The sequence below is a fragment of the Eublepharis macularius genome, chromosome 6 (genome assembly GCF_028583425.1).
Source record: "Eublepharis macularius isolate TG4126 chromosome 6, MPM_Emac_v1.0, whole genome shotgun sequence".
NCBI classification, from domain to species: Eukaryota; Metazoa; Chordata; class Lepidosauria; order Squamata; family Eublepharidae; genus Eublepharis; species Eublepharis macularius.
In genome coordinates, this window is record NC_072795.1 from 119445261 (window position 1) to 119470490 (window position 25230).

Below are 25230 nucleotides of genomic sequence, written 5' to 3' on the forward strand. Positions count from 1 at the left end.
TGACTCGCAAGTGAATGTACATGCAGAGGGATTGGTGATAGACTGGGACAATTCTTGCAGGAGATTGGGAGGGTCTACCAGCTGTTGCCACTGAGCACCACTGAATGAGGCAGGGTATCTGGTACTTGTACCAGAGGACATCAGAAGGTGATGTTAGAGGCACTGCAGCTGCTACTGGTGCACTGTTCAGGCGCACGGTTGCTAAGTAGCTGGCAACACATGCCCCGTTGATGTAGCACTGCACATTGAAGCACTCTGGAAGATATAGAATGGCTGGATCCAACCATTCTTCGGGGAGTCTTCCTTGAAGTCTAAGCAGTGTTCCTCCAACGTAGGTGGCTCTTTCTCCAAAGGAAATCTCCACATGTTGGGGGGAAACTTCAAACTTGAGCCAAAGGGAAAGGTGGAGTGTAAATATTTGAATAAAGAAACTGTTCCACAACCATCCCAAAGTGGACATCTACATAACCGGCTTATTCACATATAACTATTCCAGCCCAATTTAATGGGGATGGGCGGGGAGCTGGAACAAGGTCTTCTATATAAAACCTCAGCTTCATAGCCATACTCGGCTGTGAAACTTTCCAGGTAACTTTGGACAGCTCTTTGTAGATGTCAGACAGTCTAGTACGGATGTTCTGAGATACCTAGAGGAAGGGCAGGATAAAAATCTAACTAATTAGTTATAGGGAAATAAACTAGATCTTACTCCTTCAAGTCGAGCTGGTAGAAAGTCCTTTTCCTGGCAACTCTGTGCTCATAGCTGGGTTACAATTTAAATCCGCATCTCCTTCTCCAAGATCAACAATCTAGCACAGTGGTTCTATTTAGGAAAACCATGATCTTGAGGTAGGAGGAAGGAACCTTGAAGGGCTAACTGGCACCGTTTGCATAAACAGGTCTTTAAAAATAATGCCTGCTGTGCATATGTATATACATAGGTGTGACAAATTCAACTTTCCAGAACTTTGGTGTCATTCTTCGTTGACACATCCGCCTAGTTCTATGGGGCTCTGTTATTTAGAGAGAAGCAGCAATCTTGTCAAGTTGCGAATCCAGAAACGACTGAGCAGACCCTTTTTCTCAGGCACCGTTAAGTTGAGCAGAGGCCAACATGTGGATTCTTGGCCATGGACATGGAGGCTGCAGAAAAGATAAGCATTATTTTTTGTAAAAAAAAAAAAAGCAGGACTGTTGCAGTGAATTAAGTCAGTTTAGCCCTCAGCCCGGCAGTCAAAACCTCTCCAGTTCTTTTGCAGTCTGGTTTTGATTTTTTTTTTCTCTCCACGAGAGTTTTCAGGAAGTCTGGGGGAGGGACAAGGCAGTTTCTTTTTGTTATAATGGGGCCCTTTGTGGAGATGGAACAAGGTCTGCCCCTTTGCTGTGCACACGTCTAGCGGTCTCTTTCCCCTTTGCTGCTAATAGGCACTGGGTCCCCGCTGGGGCTGGGAGAGGGGGAGGAGGGGGGGTCAGTTCAGGATGGAGCTCCTAGTGCTGTTCAATGCCCTGGTCACCCGGCTGCTCTTTGTCTTCCACTCCCTGCTCGGGGTCTGGAGGGTGACTGAAGTGAAGAAGGATCCCAGATATTGGCTGCTGGCTCTGCTTCATCTCCTCCTTTGCTTGGAAACAGCACTCACGCTCAAGCTGAAGCAAGGCAGAGGCTACAAATGGTAAGCAGCACACCCCACACAGGGTCTTTGTCTGCCTTTCTTTGGCTCTTTACATCTGCTCCTAACAGCACCTTGGAGCTGGACTCGTTAGAGCTTGCAGCCTGGAGCGCTCTTGACTCGGTCTGTACTTTTCAGGTGTTTTTCCCTTCCTTCAGCCCATCCAGTTCCAAGACAGTCCAATTTCACATCTTTCTTTTCTTTCTTTCTTTCTTTCTTTCTTTCTTTCTTTCTTTCTTTCTTTCTTTCTTTCTTTCTTTCTTTCTTTCTCTCTCTCTCTCTCTCTCTCTCTCTCTCTCTCTCTCTCTCTCTCTCTCTCTCTCTCTCTCTCTCTCTCTCTCTCTCACACACACACACACACACACACACACACACACACACATGCATGCACACACCCACACACACCCCTCCTTACTCTCTCTTCCTCCAGAAACTTTGACCCAGGCTGTTTCCAAACCAACCTTTGCTTTCCTTGAGTCGGGACATGCGTTGGCAATGTAGTGGCACTTGACTTCCCTGCACATGCTCACCTGGCTTTCCATAATGCTACCTGGGGGAGACAAGAAACTCAGGAGTGCCAACACGCTCACCCTCTGCATCTTTGTTACAGGCTGCTTTATGTTTGGGAGATATTTGTTAAATACGTTAAGGGAGAGCAGAGAATCACGCCGCCTGTACTACACTGCAGAACAGGAATGCTTGGAAAGAGCGAGCATCCCTAGACTGTTGGGTTCTCTGCATTGACTTAAAGTAAGTGAAATGACTTGAAGTGAAGGACATGCAGAGAGATGGTTCATTTGGTAGGAAGTGTATGTGGGGGCCAAAACTGTGGCCACACAGCAGGATTTGGTATACATCAGCTAGTGCCAGCAGAACACCCCCATTCAATGACTGTTTACTGATATTTATGCCTGTTTTCTCTGGGACTTATCCATGACATGGTGCTTGGCTGCAACAAAGACCGGTGCAAGCCAAAAGAAAAATGTACAGTCAGCAGAATGCACGTACACACCAATTGCCTCCCTAATGTTCTGTGTGTCTTCAGTTTTTGGATTGGCGTGGGTTTGAACACAAGAGACTGCATTTGCTTTAGCAACCTGAATGAATTAATTGATGAGCGACACCTGATTCATTTGCATTTTGCAGATTTTTAATTGCAGTTCTGTGTAAGCTCTATTAAAGCAGTATTGTTCTGTACATTTCTTCATTCAGATAAAGCATAGACAATTTTCCAAACATTAAATGATTTGACAATGTCATGTAGTACAGGGGGGAAAAACAGTTACCTGCATTTAACAAATTGTTCTGTGTACTGAATACAGCTTTAGGTGTAATGGTCCTTTACTCCGCTTAATGAATGATAAAGCAGAGAGAGGCAAGAGAATTAACTATTTCAAGATAAGTAGTTGATGGTTTCTTGGAGGAGACCCACATTTCCTAAGTGGCTAGAACATTTCCTCCGACAGTGGCTAGAAAGAGCCCACACACAGAAGATGACTTGCGTTCTGTCCGCATCACATGCAATTCAGAGGAGCATGAATCAGTCAAAGTGGATGCCGAGAACTGGCTCACACAGAACTGTCAGTGTGGTCAGTTTTGGCTACCAATTGTCAGTCTCCTTTCAGTGAAAGTCTCACAACTAGGTTGCGTCCAGACCTCAAATCAGTTGCACCGTCTTGTCTTTTGGCAATAATTTGAAGCAAGGGAGACAAGATGAAAAGTGTGTGTGGAAAGAAAGAATGTAATAACAACAGCAACTGTGCTTATATACCGATCTTCTAGACAGATTAGTGCCTCACCCAGAGCGGTGAACAAGTTAGTGTTATTATTATCCCCACAATACAGCTAGGGACCTGGAGCTGAGAGGAGTGGCTGACCCAAGGCCAATTGCTGAGCTCATGGCAGTGGTGAGATTCGAACCAGTAGAATGCTGATTCGCAGCCAAACCACTTAACCACTGTGCTACAGCAGGACTGAAGGTGCCAGGCAAACCAATATGAGATAAAGCAACACATAGGATACAGCAAGACCGACAGAAGAGGGGGCATGCAGTTTGGGCATGCACCTATTTCTCTGGACTTTTCCTCTCTTAGAGTGCCATCCTAAGAAGCTCTACTCAGAATCCTACTTGGGTTTGTTCAATGGGACTTACTCTGAGTAATGTGTTCTTAGGATGGTGGCTTGCCGACTAATTTTGAATAGTTATGTAATATATTTGCCTCTCAGCGCAAGGCTCTCCAAATGGCTGGCTCACAATAAAAAACAATTCACTTCATAAGACAATAAAATTAATTTTAAAAATAGCAACACAGTTAAATTGTCAGGGGAAACTACTACAGGTTTAAAACTATCAGTGCGATGGTAAGCATAGTTACCCCAGTCTAAGCCCATTGATTTGAATGGGCTTAGACTGTAGTAACTATGCTTAGGATTGCACTGTATGTCGTGATAAACTTAATATTCTTACCTCTCACCAAATACCTAGGCATGTGAAATAGCACTTAAAACTCAAGACTGAAGGCACCAGGCGAACCAATATGAGGAGTGAGTTCCATAGATAGGGTGCCACCACAGAGAAGATCCTGCCCCTGGTAAACACCCACCTCACTTCAGAAGATGAGGGTACAAAGTGCAGAGCCTATGGGAGCAGAGCCTATGTAACTCTACTTAGAAGTCTTGCTTTACAGGAAAAGCATAGCTGGAAGATCTACAGCGATTAGTAAAAAGTTGTACTTGCCACAGATGAGACTTGAGCCTCTCCATGTGCAGAAATGGAGCTAATCATTTCCTCAGTCTGCAAACCCATGAATACGTGAGCTCCATCAGATACCTGAGGTTTCTGACCTGTGATGGCTCATGCACAATCACCTACTCCCTTATGAACTTACCTGACAGCTACAATCAACTTTCAAGGCCCAGCTTTCAGTGCGCCTGTCTTCTGAGATCAGGCAGGCGGACACCCCGGAGTAGGCCTTCTCAGGGCACCAGAAACTTGCTCCCCAGAGAGATTCATCTGTCTTCTCTGTTGCCATCTTCTCCAATTGATGAAGACTTTTTTGATATCGTTTCACATGCCTTCAGAGATCCCTCCTTCCTGCCCTATGTTTTAATTGTTTTTATATATGTATTATTTTCAGGCCTTGACACATTTTTGTTAGCTCTAAGGGCCAAGCTAGAAGTGACGAGTTACACTCGATGATCGAGTGGAGTGCAAGTGGAGCACAAGTGAACAGGGAGGAATACATGTGAGTCTGTCCACTTGCCATTCAAGTGTAACTCGTCACTTCTAGCTTGGCCATCAGCCACCCAGCGTACGTGGCAACTCTGGAATTGTCCCAGGCAGAGTAATAATCTCCCACTGCCCCTGTTTTAGACTGCGTGGTCATTCCTTGGGATCACCTCCATTTTTGACTAGTTTTGTCGTTGTTATAAATGGGCCCATTTGGTAGCTCTGCATGCCCCAGCCCCCAATCCCTTTGCATTTTTTAATTTTAAGTAGTGCCTCGGTGGCATTTATTGCTATATTTATGATGCGGTCTAAATAAGTATCCCTAACCAATTCTCTTACATTGTCATTCTTTTCAGTGTTTTGACCTTGAAAATATTCGAGAACTAGGGTTGCCAGATGGTCTCTGCAAAAATACTGGACACAGGGGAAAGGGGGGGGGCAGTACTCATATGAATGAGCTTTGTGCACGTGCTCCTGAGTCCTGACCCTGTAGTGATGATGTCACTTCCGGAAGTGACGTCAACACAACACCCGCAGCTATCGAAGCTGCTGGGCTGGATGCACATGGGGGAGGGGAGAGGAGGCAGGAGGAGGCCCTCCCAAGCACAACTTCAGAAGCCATGTTTAGAAAAGCAGAACCTTTGACATCTAAAGGCACTCTTGGCCAGTGGGCAGCTCCCTGGACGACAGGGGCGGTCCCACATTCTCAGCCTCACTTCCCTTGCGTAGGGTTCCCAGTTGTCCGCCAATGGTGGCAATCTCCCACCAGTTTGCTCCACTGCCCTCTCATAGCCGGCTATCAGCGGGAGGTGGGGAACCGCCTGGCAATCGTCCACCACTGGTAGGCAAACCGGGCAAGTGTGCAGCGGGGACGCTCCCAGCAGGGTGTGACGATGCCACTTTCTCAAGTGAAGTTATCGTGCCAGTGGCGGGCATGCTCCTGTGCTTCACAGGGGGCAATTTCAGGAGTGTGCATGCATGAAGATCCTCCTTCCAGCAAGTACTTGGTCCTCAACTCCTGCTGGGAAGGTATAATGACCTGGCAACTGTACTCACAAGGCTGTTGCGAGGAGAAAACGGATGCACAGAGATGGTGAGAGATGCTTCAGGCCCTGCTGGGGAGAAGTGGAGGAAAATAGCAGCCGGGCTACCTCTGACCCACAGGAATTTAAAAGGGGCTTGTTTCACGGGGCAGAGAATCTTGAAGTGTAAGAAATCTTATTGGGATGGTGGGATGTGGTGGTTCTTCAGGTGAAGTCTATATAAATGCTTTAATTAAAAAAACCAAAATAAAACCCTAGAGCTCAGCTAAAGATGGGAAGGGAGGCCACTTTATTATTCTGAAGTCCATAAGGGGTACTAGGAGCACATTCTCATTCCCCGAACTACAACTCCCAGAAGGCAACACCAGTAGGGGTGTGGAACGTGAAGCACCCAAGCCCAAACTGTACACAGAAATAGCTGTTTCGAATCATTACCTTGATTATCTGGAACATAACACAAATTCAAGACGCTTGCCATAAAGAAACCCAAGAAGCTCAGGGCAGCGCACTTGCTTCTCTCCTCCTGTACTGAATCCTCACAACAGCCCTGTGAGGAAGGTAAAGCTGGCAGAAAGACTGCAACTGGCTCAAGGTCAGCTTCATGGATTAATTGAGCTGAAGGAGTTTTTCAGATGGTGTTTGTCCTGTAGGGGTGTGAAAAGCTGCACCCACTGATATTCCCTCTGATTTTAACATAGTAAAAAGAAGGGTTGTGCCCCCTTTTCCTACCCTCTGCCCCCATTAAATCTTCTGGCTCCCCAAATCAACATAAATAAAGATTTAAAATGATAAATAAATACCTAATTTTATCCATCCATTTACTAATTTTATTCTTGTCTAATGTCAGCTGCCTATGTGTTTCTCCAGTCCTCGTTTAGGGTAGCATAGTGCCTTATGCAGAGTCAAACAGGAAGCTCTAAATACTAATTAATGATCCACGATCAGAAGTTGCTTCCATTCATTGGCATTCCTTTGCCTACTCGTGTGTAATAGCCACTTACCTGCCCACCGTTTCCCAATCCAAATGTGTCCTTTGACAGATTTATTGCACCTTTCATTTAGTCGCATTGGCTGCTGACTTCATTTCATTTGGCTTCATTTCTAGGACTGACCTTTCGTTTTAAAAAAAAAATCTGCTAAATTCAATCCAAAAGGCTGCAATCCAGCATGCAGTTAAGAAATACTTAAATCCCATTGTTTTCAGCAGAGATCACACACGTGCAACTGTGCATTGGATTATGGCCAGTGTTTCTGAAAGTCATTATAGCTGCTCTGTTCAGCTTGCATATATAGCAATTAGATCATGGAAAATACAGTTGTGCAGCCTTGAATTCCATTTTCTGTCTCACATGACCTATCAACACCTACCTAGTCTATCATTTCTCCTCCTGGCTTTCTTCATTTTGTTACAAGGTAGTGTTAAGCTTAAGTGTACTGTGACCCAAGAAATGGAACTCAGATGACGTGCCACAACTCAGTGGTGGAACACCTGCTTCACATATAGAAAGTCCCTGGTTCAATCCCGGGCAATGCTAGTTAAAAGAATTACATAGTAGGTAATGCAGATGGCCACTACCTGCTCCCCGTAGACAATCCTGATCTTGATCAAGCAATGGTTTGATTCAGCCTAAGTCAACTTCATGTGGATTGATGGGTGGGGCTATATGCTGAGGAGCAGCCTTGAAGCCCAAGATCTACCTCTATGTTCTGTAATATTAATTACGTGGAGACAAAACCTCATATTATTGGGTAGATGGCAGGATGTGTAGCTCTTACCATGGCAATATTTCCTGAAGGATCTCCTTTATGACTCCCATATCAGGGAATGTCGTTCAGATGGGGAAAGGTAAGGCTGATGTCAGATATTTTTTGTTGCTCTGGAATATGCCGTACTGTCTTCCATAGGACACTTCCATATAAACAGGCACAGGATTGCAATGTAAAGTGCTGCAATGTGAAGTGCAATGTAAAATGCTTCAATGTAAAGTGCTGCAATGTGAACTGCAATGTAAAATGCTGCAATCTAAAGTGCAATGTAAAGTGCTGCAATGTGAAGTGCAATGTAAAATGCTGCAATGTAAAGTATATCATTGTGATGAGAATAAAATCTTCCCTTGACTATGCTGGGTTAGTAAAACCTTATGAGGTGGGGGTGCCCTGGAATCACTATGTCCCCTGTGCCGCCCACAACCTACTGGCCATATGTTCACCTCCACACCCAAGGTAATGGCAAGTATTTGGCTAATTACTAATAATATCAAGATCAGCTGAGCCAACAGAGGCCTCGGGGAGCATCCTCTCATCTCAGGAAGTAAGGTGGAGTCTGTTATCTGTCTAACCCAATTTTATCCCAAGGAGCTCATGGCAATGCATTTGCTTCTCTCCTCCTCTACTGAATCCCCACAACAACCCTGTGAGGAAAGTAAGGCTGCCAGAAAGACTGCAACTGGCTCAAGGTCAGCTCATGAGCTTCATGGATTAGTGGGGTTTAGACTAGACATGGGCACGAACCACAAAAAAACTGAACCATGCAGTTCGTGGTTCGTGGGTTTCCGCTGAGGTTTGTGGGATTTGAGCGTTTAAAGGGCCCTGCCACTTGCAAGCGACAGGTCCCATAAACTGATTGGGATCAGCTGGCAGGCGGCAGGGGGGGATTTACTTGCAAGCGGCAGGAAAAGTTTAAATGGCCATTTCCCCAGGGAAATGGTCATTTAAACTGCCCTTTAATACGAACCAAACGAACCAGTAGACCAGTTCATGGAAGTTCGTGGAAACGAGCTTCCACGAACCGGGCTGGTTTGTGGGTTTTTTTGGTTTGTATTCAGGTTTGTGCCCATCTCTAGTTCAGACCCAGCTCTCCCTGAACCTAGTGTGATACTCTAACCATTCCACTACTTTGAGAGCTAAAGGCACAAGTTGCCAGCTTCGAGGGTTGCCCGCTCTAAGTTGGGAAATTTCAGGAAACTCTGGAGGTGCAGCCTGGGGAAAGCGGGGGTTGAGGAGAGGAAAGTTATTATAGCTGGGTATAATGCCACAGAATCTACCTTCCAAGGCAGCCATTTTCTACATGGGAACTGACTTCTATATCCTGGAGATCAGTTGTAATTCCAGGAGATTTCCAGCTACTGCTTAGAGGTTGGGAACCCCAGTTTCCTCTGTTGTGATGGCTTGACTGTAAAATTCCCTCCTCACTCTCAGTACTGAGCAAAACAGACCCCATTCATTTTCTCCAGAGTTTCTGTTACTACTCATTGTTAGTTGCATTTTTTGCCCCCTCCCCTCCCCTTGCTGGAGGCGTAAATTTATTTTTCCTTTTTGGGCTGCTTTTTCTATGATTACCTTTCTGCTCCTGTCTCTGTTGGTTCAAAACCAGTTTTATAATTAGTTTTTTATTCCATGCTCAGTCGTTTCATCGCAAAGTCTTTTGGTTGACTGTGTTGTTATTGATCGTTCATTATTTTATTGTTTGAACAATATGTAGGGAGTCCCCACAGTATACAATAAATAAAGGGGGTTCAAAGGCTTTATCCACCTTAAATCCCTGTGGAGGAGGGTAGGAGGGAAAGTTTTTAAACAAACAACACATACAATATGCATTATTATGCCTTTAATTGAAAAGATGGAGACAATAGTATTCATTTTTTAGGAGCAGACACTGGAAGGAAAGAATGTAGTAGAGCTGGCCTCCCAATTTTTTTTCCCAAGCTCCTTCTTATGATGAGAAAGCTGGTGCCAAAATCCTGAAACTCAGTTGGCAAAAGAGCTTTATTAGCTCAGCACTGTTTCCAGGCCAGCTGGAAGAATTTTTCAAATACTGAAATCCAAAAGGGAAGAGAGTCCCGTCGTGTGGTGTCTCCAGCTGAGTTTGCAAAACGTACCCCAGCGATGATGCTCGGCTCACACACCTGCCGTATAGTTCAGCAATCAAATGGAGGCCCATTTGGTTGCTTCCTTAATGAAAGGCAGAAGAGAAAATCCATACATAGGACAGAAGAAATGGTCCAAACTTTAAAAAAAATACATTGGGAGATTTTGAAATGAATGGCATTTGGAGATTTCTGACACAGAAAGTTCCATATTTTGTTTGGCTTGATCTATTCTGTACTAAATGAAATCAATGTGTATGGACTGGTTTTGGATTTTTTTAGGGTTCAGTGGGAGAGCTTTTGGCTGAACTAGCAGAGGTCATGGAATGTGGGAAGTGGATGGAGGTTTTAGCAGAGAACCTAAGGGTGGAAACCAGAATGAATTAATTTACAAAACTTCTTTTTCTTCTCCAGTAAAGCCAAAGTTGTAAGTAGTCAGCCTCAGCCTCCGTCATATTTAATAGCTGTTTAATAGCTGCCTGTGATATAAAAATCACAGGGCCCCTGGATTAATGCAGCCTGATCTGCAGCAGGGGGGTTTCCAGACAAAGTTGCTGAGTCCACCCGGGAGATCAAGCATGAATAGGACATTCATGCAAATGCAGAGTGACCATGGTGATTGTATTTACTGCCTTCCCAGCTGCGGGCATGATCTGTGATAAGACAGGGTCTCGTTGAGTCACCCCACTTAGCACATTCCAATACCTTCCTTCTGTGATGGAATCCCCACCCTAACATCAACGATCAATCAACTAGCACTGATAAGTTTAATTTGTCTCTAGGAATATGCATCTTCATATATAAATTCATCAACCCAGCTGTGGGGAGATTCCTTGCAAACTGCCCCTTTGTGAGGCAGCAGGAAAGACTTTGTATTTCCTTTCATACACCCCAGCAGCAAGTAATCAAAATAATCAAACCTTTGTAATTCCCAGGAACTGACCTTTAGGGTCTTTGTTCCAATGGCTGAGGGGACTCCCCAGCCTAGGACACATTTTACCCTATAAGTACCAGGGGTCTTGCCCCATTCAAACTGCACACTTACTGGATCCAAGCACTTCTTCCTTAGGTCCACTTCCCTAAATCTCTCTCTGGACAAGAACACTGGATGTTTGAAGCTCTATTCCTTCGCAAACTGCTCTACTCTCCAAGTTTGGTAAATATACTTCCCCTCTCCCTCTATTCCAATTTCTAGCTCGCTTCCTAGGACTCTCTCTGTGTGTGTACCAACCATTTTTAACGGTCTCTTGTGTATATGTTGGTTTTTCCTCTTTAAATAAAAATACTCGTTGACCTTAAAAGCACCATGCCTCATCTGCTACCTTGAGGAAAAGACCCAGTAGACACTGGTGGAGTTATCCTGTAGTTACCCCTCTCGCATAGCCTTGCTCCTTGGTGCTAATTCCCCCCACTTACTTGTAAGGAAGGACCCCTATTCCAGGTAACAGAGTGACTCCCACAGTTAATAGAAACTAGCCTTGCAAAAGGGCAGAGTCCTTGGGCGGTGGGAGGTAACAGTGCTTTCCACAACCATCACTATCTCACTAACCTCCTCCTACACCACTTTAACTTCCTCCCTTCTGGCTGCCTTGGCTTAGGAGCCAAAGTAGTTAATGTTTCCCTCCATCCTTGTTCCCCAGGCAGTTTGGTGTAGTGGTTAAGAGCGGCAGGACTCTAATCTGGAGAACAGGGTTTGATTCCCCATCCTCCTCTTGAAGCCAGCTGGGTGACCTTGGGTCAGTCACAACTCTCTCAGAGCTCTCTCAGCCCCACCCACCTCACAGGGTGATTGTCATGAGGATAATAATAACACACTTTATAAACTGTTCTGAGTGGGTGTTAAATTGTCCTGAAAGGCAGCATATAAATTGAATGTTATTATTATTATAGGGTAACCCCTCCTTGTTCCCCACCAGGAGGCTGATAACCTCTCCTTCCAAACATTAACTCTATCTTAAACTGTATCATCCTAATACTTTACCACAAGCTGCTTTTTCAGAGAATACCCCACTCCAACAGATAACTTCTGGGGAACATATGGTTGCCAACTCCAGTTTAGGAAATTCCTGGAGATTTGGGAGCGATGCTGGGGTGGGGGGAGTTTGGAGAGAAGAGGCAGCTCCGTGGGCTGTGATGCTGAAGAGGGTTTCTCCTATAAACTGTAAGAGGTGGGTGATTTCATATAGGAGAGTGACATGGAACAATACAGATTATTAATATACGTTAAACTGTTTGTGCTTACCTCTGCCCTCCTGGTCTTCACTGGAGGTCTCCCATCCAGTTACTAACCAAGGCTGACCCTGCTTAGCTTTTGAGATCTGATGAGATGAGGCTCGTTTGGGCAATGGCAAACCACCTCTGATAGTCCCTTGCCATGAAAACCCCGCCAGGGGTCGCCATAAGTCAGCTATGATTTGAGGGCACCACACACATACACAAGCTGTTTGTACATGGGAAAGTGCTACCGCTAGCTCACATTTCCAAGCCATTCTCTGAAATGATAAGAGCTAGAAATTATCCCCCCCCCTTAAAACCCCTAAGCATAACTGAGATTTAGGTGTTAGGATGTCAAATTTTCAGGTACCATATTGGCGAAACGTGCAAAAGTATGGCTTGCAAACCAGTCCCTGTTTCCCTCCGGAAGCCCTGATTCCTTCTGATATATCCCAATACAAAGGTTTCCAAAGATTCCTCAGTGATATTACCTTACTTTCTTAATCAGCTGCCTATTTAAACTGAAGCTAGACCCAGAGATGAGTAGCACATGAAGGAACAATCTCTGTTTACCTGATTTACAGTGCTATCCTAAGCAGATTTACATGCTTCTCAGTCCATTGAAGTCAATGGTATAGAACAATGTCACTGTCTTTAGGACTGCACTATTAACCACCACGTGCTTATCGTTTGTTGTATCAGCTTGGCCTGAGTTGCAAGCTTCCTTTTGCTTTGTTATTCCCATTTCCTGTAAAACTAAAGAATAGTAGTACCAGCCTTAGAGGCATTCTGCAAAGCGTTTGGGAATCAGGGAAAGAAGTGGCAGAAAGGACTCTAGCACTTCAGACTGCAAGTGTCGAATCATAGTTCAGAATGCTCCCCTGCATTCAAATAATAAATCTAGGAAATTTGCCAAAAACAGAAGGGGCTGCAGCTACACCCTTTCTCCATGATATGCGACCCTTTTGGTTTGTCAGGAAAACTATGCAGGGATTTTTATATGCCGTGTTCAAAATTGGTTTCTCTTGTGCTTTAGTTTGAAGTGCTGCATCTATCATTTCAGGATTTTACCACTTCATTCCATGGCATGCGTAGACTAGGATTAAGAACCCTTGAATGTACAAATTATACTGAAACAAAATGAAATATATAGCACTAGCTCAATAACCAGGGTGGTGGGGGTGGGGGGTTATGTGAATCAGCCAGACTAGAAACTGAATTCCCTTATTCCTTTGTATTCCATATTACAGGCTTCACTTTATTCAATCCATTTTTTCAGTGTTTTAAAACAGGGAATTCATGGAGCATGCAATTCATATTAATGTGAAAAAATGAAGCTTCTTTTTATTTCTTCCCAGGTTTTCCCCAGCAATATTTCTATATCTGATCAGCATAGTCCCTTCATTGTGGCTTTTGGAACTTCATCCAGAAAATCAGGTACTGGAATTTGGTTTTCAATGCATAGAGGGCAGGGGCAGAGGCAGTAGTGTTGCCAGCTCTGTCTTGGGAATTACTGTAGATTTGGGGGCAGTTCCTGTGGAGGGAATTCAGCAAGGATGTGATGCCATACAGTCTACTCTCCAAAGCTTCCACTTTTTCCAGGGGAACTGGCCTCTGCAGTCTGGAGATCAGCTGTAATTCCAGAAGAACTCCAGGTCCCTCTAGGCTCCACCTAGAGGTAGAGATGGGCATGAACTGAAATACAAACCAAAATTAAGCACAAACCAGGCCAGTTCGTGGTTCGTGAACTATGGTTCGTCAGACACCATTTCTGACGAACAGCCATGAACTTTTAGGCTGGTTCATTTGGTTTGTTTTTTGGTTCGTCACCGCAGGCAGTCCGGTGCCAATCAATCAGTTTCCTAGGCAACAGGGGGTGGACTTCCTGCAGACCTCCTGCTGACCCGGAAGTGAACTTTGCTGGCCCGGAAGAGATGATTTTGTGCCCCAGGTGTGATGTTTTCACAAACCAAATGAACCAGTTTGCCCACCAGGGGCAGGTTCGTGAAAGTTCGTGGTTTGTGAAGTTTGATGAACCATGAACCACATAGTTCGTTTTTTTCCCCGGTTCATGCCCATCTCTCCCTAGAGGTTGGCAACTCTAAGGGGGATGCCGACAGAGAAAAAGCTAATGACAAAGTTGGCCAGGGTACTTAAGATAGCAAATGTGAGGCATTAAAGGGCACCAATTTTTGTTAATTTCTCTGTCTCTCTGTCTCTGAGTGAGTGAGTGAGTGAGTGAGTGAGTGAGTGAGTGAGTGAGTGAGTGAGTGAGTGAGAAAAAGAGAGAATATTCATTCAGATTTTCTGTCCCAAGTAGAACATCTGGGGTTTGCCCTGGACACACAGAATCTGTTCATTGACTACTTTAAGAAAATAGAATGTATTTGTTTAGATGCTTAACTCTACTTTCTCCCCACTGGGGACCCCAAGTGGCTTACAGCAGCATTCTTTCCTTCTCTGTTTTATCCTGACAACAATAACCCTGTGAGGTAGGTCTGATTGAGAGTTACTGGCCCAAGGTCAACCAGCAAACTTCCATAGTGGAGTGTGGATTTGATCCTGGCTCTCCTAGATCCTGAGAGTCTCTCTACACAAGACATCTTACATGAGGATGCCTTCCAGGGAGGTGAAGATGAAATTAACAAACCCTCTGAGGAGCAATCTTTACCAGCTCTGTCTTTTTAAACTGCCCTCATGTAGAGAGCTGAAATTGACAGAGCCTTTGTCTTTGTCTTTTTAAACTATGCTTCCTGGCTAACATTGTATCTCCCAACACTTGAGTGTTCTCATATAAGATGTCTCGTGTAGAGAGTCTCTAAGAGATCTTAGTCTGATTCTCTAACCATTACACCCTAATGCAAAACACCAAATAGATAAATTGAAGATTACATTATGCAAAATAAGAGGAAAAAATACTCATCTGATTTGCATGAGGCACTCAGATCACAAAATTTGGACTTTAGAACTTTTTTTTTTTAGTATAGACAGAATGGAGCTATGTGTACTAGATTCCGAATCAGAGACACTTACAACAGTGATAAAAACAGTGGATAGAATCCACACTAATTACACAGTTGTGAGAGCTCCATGTGAAATAAATTACACATTTTACCACAAAACACAAATTATACCATGCCTTGGCGAGTATAACCAATCTCGCTATTGGTTGTTGCTGCCCTTCAATGATAGATTTTCATACACCATCCCTTGTTAAAGCATGATTATAAATAGTGATTTGTGTTTCATTTGCATTTCTCCCTTTCTTGTTTTATTAGACATGACTGGCTATGATTAAATTAGTGGAGTTTCTCTTCTTCATTGTCATGGCTCATTTACCCTTCATGTTTGAAATCACAGTATATAATTGTGTGACAGTACATTAATGTTCAGACCAATACACTAAATTCACACAAACAGGAAAATATCTCATGGGCAATTAAATGTTGTATATATCTTGAGAGCCAGCTTGATGTAGCAGTTGGAGTGTTGAACTAGGATTCGGGAGATCCAAGTTTGATTCCCATTCTGCCATGGAAGCTTGCTGGATGATCCTGGGCCAGTCACATGTTCTCAGCCTAATCTACCTCACAGGGTTGTTGTCAGGATAAAATGGAGAAGGTGAGAATGCTCTAAGCCACTAGATATATCTCTATCCCTTTGTTATATATTATAGTTGACAAGTTGGAGGGAGTTAACAAAACGACGAGAATATCACAAGAGTAAACTATTCTGAACAATAGTATTGTGAAATCTTACTAAGCAAAATATTTAACAAAATATTTAAGCCAAGAATAAAAGTTATATCAAAATCATTTGTATATATGTTGTGTAAATTATTGACTCCCAGCCAATTCAAACAGCAGACAACTGCCATTCTCCTTCCCCGCTTCTTGTGGGCTGGAGATTCCCCCTACCTTGAAAGTCAGAAAAGCCTAGAATTGCTCAGGTTTACACCCCTTCTGCACAGGCCTCTCTTGCAGCCCAGATCCCCTTGCTTGCATAGGTTGTAATTGAGCTTGCTGAGCTATGCTTTGCACTGGCTGAGATATGCTTTGCAGGAGCTGAGGTATGTTTTGCAAAAGGTTGATTCATTGCAGGTTGGTCACTTAGCCTCAGCTCTGGGGCTTATAATTACTTTCTTGCACTTGATTAGATCTGCAATTGTTCAGGTTTTTGCAAACGATCTGCTTTTCTTCTGTGGTTGTACCCCTCCTCTGCCCCCTTAGATCATTGCAAGAGAGGAGCCAAGTGACCAGTATTTTTTACTCAATTCTACCACAGCAGTTCAAGAAAACATTGGACTGTCCAGGTGAAAATGAGACACCTGGCAAGCCTACATGCGTATATGTTTGAATTCACATTTTTTCCCTCTGTACCTGGATATGCATAGGCCCCCTAACTAGCCTGTAGGTGGGGTTGCCAACCTCCAGGTGGGGCCTAGAAATCTCTCAGATTTACAACTGATCTCTGGATGACAGAGAGCAGTTCTAGAAAAAAAATGACTGTTTTGGACTCTATGCTGAGGTCCCTCTCATTCCCAAACCCTGCCTTCCTCAGGCTTCACCCCCAAATCTCTAGGAATTTCCCAACCCAGAGTTGGCAACCCTATCTGTGGGTGGCCCCCTTGCGATGCTTTTATGACAGACATAGGGGCCAGCAACTTTATACTTTAATATAGTAAGTAGGGTTACCAGTCTCCTTGTGGGAGCGGGAGATCCCCCTCTTCCAGCCTCCATCCCCCAGCAACACTCACCTGGCCAGTGGAAAGTGTGGAGAACGGGCCCAGGAGCTCCAGAGACCTTCTTTGTCGTGCCAGGGATGACATCATTCCCAGTGAGGCAAGGAAGACCCCTCGCACGTGGGTCTGATTTGATATAAGTTCCCCCACATGTCTCCCATGCCCCCATGCCCCCCCTTGTCCTCCAGATTGGGCTCCAGGGGACCTGGCAACCCTAATAGTGACATTAAATGTCAGCCCTCTCTAGGAATTTCTAGTGATTAGCCTCCTTACTCTGTGGGAGCCATTTTGTGATTGACCGTAGCCCCCAATGGCAACCAATTACAAAAAAATTACAAAAGTGTCCCCTACTTTAGAGAGTTCAAAGTGTTTCACACAGGTCAACTCAGTAATCCTAACAATTACTCTGGCAGGTAGGTCAGTATTGCTTAGATCTACCTAAGCACATTCATGTCAGAGGCAAGGTTTGGACTGCAGAACTTTCTGGTTTGCAGCTGAATCTGTTAGCTTCTGACATTTCCTAAACATATTGCTCGCAAATACCAAAAGGGCAGGAAAGAAACGAGACATCCTGCAGACTGTCTGGTCGTCTTTTGAAGAAACACGAGAAGAACAAAATCTTCAGTTACTTTACAACTCTGTCAGAATTCTTACCTATTTTATGAGCCTGAAATTAAATGTTCAGAGATGGTTAGAAAGATAGATTGAAAAGTCCACTTTAAATGTATACGGTATTCTGGGAGGATCAGCTCTTCCAGCTGATGAAGTGGATTTTAGTTCATGGAAGTTTACATTTCAATAGATTTTTTAATCTTTCAGATGTCATAAGACTCCTTATTCTTTCTGCTGCAACAGTTACCCAATTGGAATTTGTCTTATATTCAGACAATTCCGTTTGTCTGTGATCACCGTCTTCCCTGACAGTATTCTTGTACTACCTCTCTACCCCCACCCCCAATTTTATGTTCCGAAGGGCCTCTTTTCAGGCCTGGTCTATACATGCAGCGCAGCAAGGCAGAAATGAGGTTACAGCTGTTCAAGTGATGAAACGGAATGTAGCACTTCAGACTGCAGGCAAAAGATTACATTTTTTTTCAAAATTTCCCTACATTAACAACTCCCTAAAAGTGGGAAACTAACACACTTTGTGAAGGGTTAAACATGCAGGTATCTCCCCAGGGTACTAATTCCCCCGTTATTTTCAGGAATTTTTTTACATGGAGGAAGAGTAAACACAGGGCTTTCCTCACCTGCTGTCTGAATTCACACATTCATTCTGCCACCTAAGAATTCTACTGCCTCATTGTTGCGTCTGTGAATAAGGACTAAAAAAATTGTGGCATGTAAGCTGCTGGAGCATGGCTGCTTCCCACACTGTTCAAATACAAAGCTGACAACAAGCCTGGAGAAAAAAGTTCTGTCCCTCATTGGAACAGTCTTTTGCTACATTGTGACATCATTTCCGGCTGCATAACCAGAAGTGACGTCATCACACTGCAGGATGCTCTACGGTTTTCCCAAAAGATGCCAACACTTAGGCAGCAATTAATTTATTTTGAACTTGATATACGTTTTTAAAACCTCTTATAAAGGCAAGCACAAACATAAAAACGTAATACCATAATAACCAATTTAATCTTGCAACTTTATAAGATAAAGTAATATTTGGGATGGCAGGCCCTCTCATATTCTATTCTTCTTGGGATATTGCCCAACTCATTTTGATCCCTCCTCCAAATAAATTGATTAAATAAAGCCTGCCATTCACATTTAATATTTTCTCTGGAATGATCACTGGAAAAGACAATAATGCTAGGAACGGTGGAAGGCAGTAGGAAAAGAGGAAGATCCCAAATGGGATGGCTTGACTCAATAAAGGAAACATATTCTTTCCAGTCTGCAAGATCTGAGCAAGGCTGTAACTGATAGGACATTTTGAAATTGTTCATTCATAGGGTTGTCATAAGTCAGAAGTGACTTGACAGAACATCACACACACACAAATGCACATGCACACACACATAGAAGCATGACTAATGGTACATTTTGAAACAGAAATATTAATTTAGAAAGTAAAATAAACTTTATTGGTTAACTCTATCCAACTGACAGAATCAAAATGTTGTCCACAGACATTTCTAATCCTGTAAAGGCTTTCACGGCAGGAGAACGATGGTTGTTGTGGGTTTTCCGGGCTGTATTGCCGTGGTCTTGGCATTGTAGTTCCTGATGTTTCGCCAGCAGCTGTGGCTGGCATCTTCAGAGGTGTAGCACCAAAAGACAGAGATGTCCCAGTGTCACTGTGACACTGAGAGATCTCTGTCTTTTGGTGCTACACCTCTGAAGATGCCAGCCACAGCTGCTGGCGAAACATCAGGAACTACAATGCCAAGACCACGGCAATACAGCCCGGAAAACCCACAACAACCATATTTCTAATCCTCTTTATTACAGGGTCAAATTTTACGCTGTTTACTAGTCTCATACGTAAAATATATTCTTAGGTATTTTATTGGCTCAGACTAATGTTATATTTAGTAATGCAACAATTACTATCTAATCATAGATATTTACATTCAATAGCATTGCTTCTGGTTTTTGGTGATTTAATTTATAACCAGATGCTTCAATTACTACCTTCAATTCTCCACTAGATTTTACAATATCTGTTAAGAAAACAACTATGTCATCCACATACAAACATAATTTAAATTAGCTTGCCTCTATTATAATACCTCTCATCTCTGCTGTTTGCCTAATAGAATGGCTAATGGTTCCAGGGCAATAGCAAATAGTAGGGCTGACATGGGGTAGCCTTGCCTCACACCTCTTGAAACACTGAAGGATTCAAAAAGTATAACCAATAGAGATGGGCACAAACTGGGAAAATTCTGAACTGTGCAGTTTGTGGTTCATCGTGTTTCACGAACCATGAACCACAAACTTGCCCCGGTTCGTGAACTGGTTCATGAAAACATCACTTCCCAGTCAGCAGAAGGTCTGCAGAGAGCCCACCCCCTCATTGCCTAGGAAACTGATTGATGCCAGGCTGTCTGCAGTGACAAACCGAAATATGAACCAAATGAACCAGGCTAAAATTCGTCATGGTTTGTGAGAAATGAGTTCCCATGAACCACTAGTTTGTGAACCATAAACCAGCCCAGTTCATGACGAACTTTGGTTCATATTTTGGTTTGTGCCCGCCTCTAATACCCAACATGCTTCAGTGAGTTTCAGATCTTTTATTATTTCTGTCCATTGAACAAACTGACTGGTATTTACTTTCCAGTCTATCAAAAGCCTAAAAATAAAAAGGGCAGTTTCAGCTTATTCCTATTTACGATGTCTATTAAACCAAACACCTTTCATATAGTAAAAGCTAACAGTGAAATTCAAAGCAGAGTTACTCCAGTCTAAGCCCATTGTTTCAATGAGCTTAGGGCCAAGTGACGCCTGACACAGGTTGGACACTTGTCAGCTTCCCCTCAAGTTTTGATGGGAAATGTAGGCATCCTGGTCTTGCAGCTTGGCTCTCCGACTGCTGTCCAATGGACTTTTCAACTGTCACTTGTCCAACATTCCGCCAAGCTGCCTACATTTCCCATCAAAACTTGTGGGAAGCTGACAAGTGTCCAACCTGTGTCATTCGTCACTTGTAGTATGGCCCTTAGACCAGAGTAGCTTTGCTTAGGATTTCACTGTAAACTACCCTTGAGTTTTCTTAGTGATGTCATGTTCAAAATACAGAAGGAAAACTGAAATTATGAAAGGCAGAGAATTGTACTCAGAAAGAGAGTACATTAAATGTAGGAATGAGAAATAACACATTTCACCTTATTTAAATGGGTACAACTTAAAATGAAAATGTATGAACATTCTACTGAAGCTTTCTGTTTTTTTAATGTAATTTTATGTATAAATCTCTGTTTCAACTCCTAGAATCAGACTTTAAATCACTATGAATCCACAGGAGAAAGGGGAATTATAACCCCCCTTGGAACTGCCTGTGAGTTGAACTATCATGTGGCCTTCAGTAGTGTAATTTTTGCTAAACTCTTTTACCCTGATCTGTCAAGGAAGATCTACACGCAGAAACAGGAGAACGCATCCACATCCAGTGAGGTGCTTATCCAATCTCCGTTGAACTAGTTAGATGCATCTCATGATGCTGCTGCTGATGCGCATCCCCATTCGGGGACACTGGTAGTTGAACATAACTAGCTGAGAGACACTAGTGTTCAATTAGGATTCTTATGTGTAAATTGTGCAGTCCTGAGCACCAATTGAAGCCCATTGAACAAGGGACTTAAAAGCATGTTACTCTGCTTCAGATTTCATTGTGTGTTGGCCTTGTGATTTATTTTGATAAATGCAGAAAGAGACTGGATTTTATGAGAATCACATTTTTATTGCAGTTTTGCCTTAATGAATCTCAACAGCCTGGGCAGAATATCAGTGAGAAAGAGGAACACAGTTATAAAAGTGATGCCACAGACAGCCATTTACTAGAGAAGGTGAGTGCTTTTTACTTTCTCCTGAAACGAGTATCTCCACTTCATCCTTAAAATAACCAGGATATCTGAAATAACTTGATTTTAGTGGTTATGAACTGTGTTCCATTATTCGTTATGACCCTGTCTGCAATACTAGCATGAACAAAAGTGTTCTTTGGTTGTACGATAATGTTTTAGTAATACAGAACACTTCTAATACAGAATTTGCAACCAATTTCCATAAATAATGTGCCTTACTCCAGTCCTACCACATGTGATAGAATACTTTTTCTTATTAAGACCAGTGTCTATTAGAGGACCCTCTACAAACTGTTGATAATTTCCACAGTGGAGATGCCACTGGTAAGGCATTTTAAAGCCATTTTCTCTTACTTGTAGAGTAACAGAGAATAGAGAACCATTTGAATACAAACATTTTCACCTTAACCTTGTGGTCCAGCTCTTTCTACCATTATCTAACAAGTGGTTTAGTGCTGTTTGTCTGCAATAACAAATAGTGCATCTTTTCGTTTGAAACCACAAAGTTCTCTCAGTTCTTTCAATTCTCTCCTTTTTTTGAGTCATCAATAAAAATTCTAAGTGGTAACTATTGGAAGACCACGGCTTTTCATGGAAACAACACCATAATCAGATCTCAGTGCATATGAACCCAGATTCCTCCCATATATGAAAACTGCCTAGTGTATGTATAGCATTGATTGTGTATAGCCCATTAACAATCAATCACCTAATATGTAAAACATAAACAATAAATAGCATCATTAAAATAAGCAGGTCTGAAAGTGCTTATCATGTTAAAACATTTCATTCTTAAGATACAACTTTAGCCCATATTTTCTTGGTTTCCAAGGCAAACGGCGACACACTACAATAACAACAACAACATTCGATTTATATATCGCCCTTCAGGACGACTTAATACCCACTCAGAGCTGTTTACAAAGTATGTCATTATTATCCCCACAACAAAACACCCTGTGAGGTGGGTGGAGCTGAGAGAGCTCCAAGAGAGCTGTGACTAGCCCAAGGTCACCCAGCTGGCTTCAAGTGGAGGAGTGGGGAATCAAACCCTGCTCTCTAGATTAGAGTCCCGCGCTCTTAACCACTACACCAAACTAGCTCTGGCAAGCTGAGAGGAGCAAGCCAGTATCTGAGACAAGAAAAATCAGCTTCTCTGCTTCCAAGGAAAAGTTTTAGTCCCTCAAGAGCACTGCAAGAAATTTAGTTCTAGGCTCTGTAGAAAGAGGGAAAGACAGAATATAATGAGGCAAATCCTCTGGAGCTGAAGCTCTGCATATACATAAATGCTAAGCAAACAGTTTTGGGGAGTAATGGCCATCAAGCAAAGTTGTTGGGCCTAGCATATGTTTAGGATTAAAATTCTTATCCTTCACCTCAAAGGCTAATGGGGAAACTGGTGAGGAAAATTTACCACAGAATGTTCAGAGATGATCTCCTTCATGAAGCTGTTCCTTCTCTCTTTTTTGCCATAACCATACATTTAAAGAATAGTTGCTCTTATGTTGGTATATTAGTTTGTCAAGTTATCATACTAATAATGGTTCGTACAGAGCTGTATAAAAGCCTCCAAAGGGTGATTTTTTTAAAATAAAAAAGAAGGCTGCAGGGCATTGGAGGCTCCGAAGTCAGGAGGAGGAAGGTAGCTGCCGCAATCCCTGAGTTCATTCATTAGTCAACACACAGGAAAGCTCCTCAGTCCAGAGAAGCAACTGCTTATTAAGTAAACAATCCTTATATTCTCTCTTTAAGCCACCTGGACGGAAGCCAAAACTTTTTTCGCCTCAAAGCCTCAAACGTAAGTTATATAGAGCTTCGCTGCTAGGTTTTCTCACGGTTCTGTGGAATATTAAAAAGCGTCCCTTGGCGGTCATGCTCACATCTATTTAAGCTGTGGTCAGTGCCCACGACTTGGATAGAAAATAGAGGAGGTTTTAAGAGGATGATTGTAACCAACAAAGCAATAGGATAAGATCCTGCCAATATTATGAGCTGTGAGAGAAGGCCCTGAAAAAGACCGGCTTTTTTTTCTTCAAGAGTTCTCTGAGAAAGTTGTGTGAGATGATTCCAAAGTGTGCTGGAAAGCGTTTGCTCAGGGCCAAGCTACACGTGACGAATGACACTTGAATGGCAAGTGGATTGAGTGGAGGGCCAGTGAACAGGGAGAAATACACTTGCCGTTCAAGTGCCATTCGTCATGTGTAGCTTGGCCCTCAGTGCTAATTTCGCCTTCTAAAGTAATCATCAGATTAGACTTTGCTCTTTATTTTATTTCCAGTACCAAGCCAGTACTATTAGCGTTTCCCTTCCCCTTTTAATCCATAAGTTGTCTGCTTTCACCAAAAAGCTTTCTAGCTAATTTGTTTCCTCTACAAGGAACCATACAGCCCCAAACGCATAGCATTTTTTCCTGCTCAGTAAGAGTTTTGGAACAGAATGCAACTGGCATCCATTCTGGCCCATGCAATTTATTTATTTGGATATTTATACCCTGCTTTTCTTCCCAGTTTAGATCCCAAGTGGCTTACATCATATTCTCTTTCTCTGTTTTTTTCCTCACAGCAACCCTGGCCGTCGTCACACGGGCTTTTATTTAGCGCTAAAATGGCGCTATTTCCCAGCAAACACCCACCTTATTCCAACACTGTAGCGATTTTCTCTCTTCTGCTTTGTGCTTGATAGTCGCGCTATTTTGTGCCTCAGTGTGAATGCCTCACATCGATGTATTTCGCCTTGCAACGTCCTATGCCCTCCCTTCAATCCCAGAATCCATTTCTTCCTGCAACTCCCCTTTTTTAAATTTTATTATGTCCTTATAACGCCATAACGCCATAACACAATGCAAACGTTCTGCTGAAGTAAAAATGACAATCGCCATGGCAGAGTCTTCAGCGACGGGGATCACGCCAGACAGGGAGTTTTCTGCGGGCAAAGGGCTATTTATATAATTTCAAAGTTGGAAAAACAAAAGGGTCGTAATGTTTTGCTCTAACGGAATGTTTATATGCTGTTATTCCGTTATAGCGGAATTAAACGCCAGAATAATAAAAAAAAGGGGGGAGGAGCTGCTTCTGCGCGGTTAGAGAGAACAGAACAGAGTGCTTCGGTGTGGACAGCTGGTGGCGCGAAGAGCCGTTAGGTGACCCAAAGAAACGTTACTGTGCCGATAACAGGTAGGACGCTATATGCTGTACATTTAACGGAAGAGATGCCCGTGTGACGATGGCCCCTGTGAGGGAGGTTAGGCTGAGCAAGAGTGTCTGGCTCCAAAGTTATCCAGTGAGCTTCCATGGCAGAGTCAGGATTCAAATCTGAGTGTCCCATATCCTAATCCAAGACTGTAACCATTACACTTTGCTGGCTCAATTGCAATTGCACACCACCCCGTCCATTGCTGCTTCCATCAGAACTAACCATTGTAGGCTTCATAATATTGTAAGATTATAGCATTAGAGGTCAGTCCTTTATCATTTGTAAACTCCACTGCCTGATCTGGTCCATTTCCTGATCTGGTCCAGTTTAGTGATTTCATCTCTATTGATGGGTCTTGCAAGTAACAACTGTGGAAATTCGCCATTTCCAAAAAAAGAACTTTAGTTTTGTTATTACCAGTGTTTTCAGCTTTCTGGAGGCCTGGCTTTGCCTCATGTTCTGTGAGGATTCCTGCCAAGCATTCTTCTATCCTAGTTTAGTGGAGAACATGTTTCATTGTTTAGTTTAAATCCTGACTCACGGATCACAATAGGACAGAGATAAGCATTTTGTCAAGCTCTATATATTACGTGCTATATATTGTATCTATAAGTCATCGCCCCCTTTCATATTTCACATGTATGAAAGCATTGTGTTTCTTGTCCGCATAATAAATTCCATTTTGTATTTCCCAAAGTACATTCTGTTTTCTATCCTGTTTGTAGAGAGTGCATCTCTTTTGCTTT

General features: G+C 43.1%; 1 protein-coding gene across 1 annotated transcript in view; it reads left to right on the plus strand.

Moving 5' to 3' along the window:
• The first annotated feature begins 1479 nt into the window (after positions 1–1479).
• TMEM26 (transmembrane protein 26) overlaps positions 1480–25230 on the plus strand; it is a 35009-nt gene continuing 11258 nt past the window's right edge. Inside the window, exons 1-3 of the mRNA XM_054983808.1 lie at positions 1480–1670; positions 13378–13456; positions 21176–21274. Coding sequence (XP_054839783.1) covers positions 1480–1670; positions 13378–13456; positions 21176–21274 — 369 coding nt within the window. The remainder of the gene's footprint in view (positions 1671–13377; positions 13457–21175; positions 21275–25230) is intronic.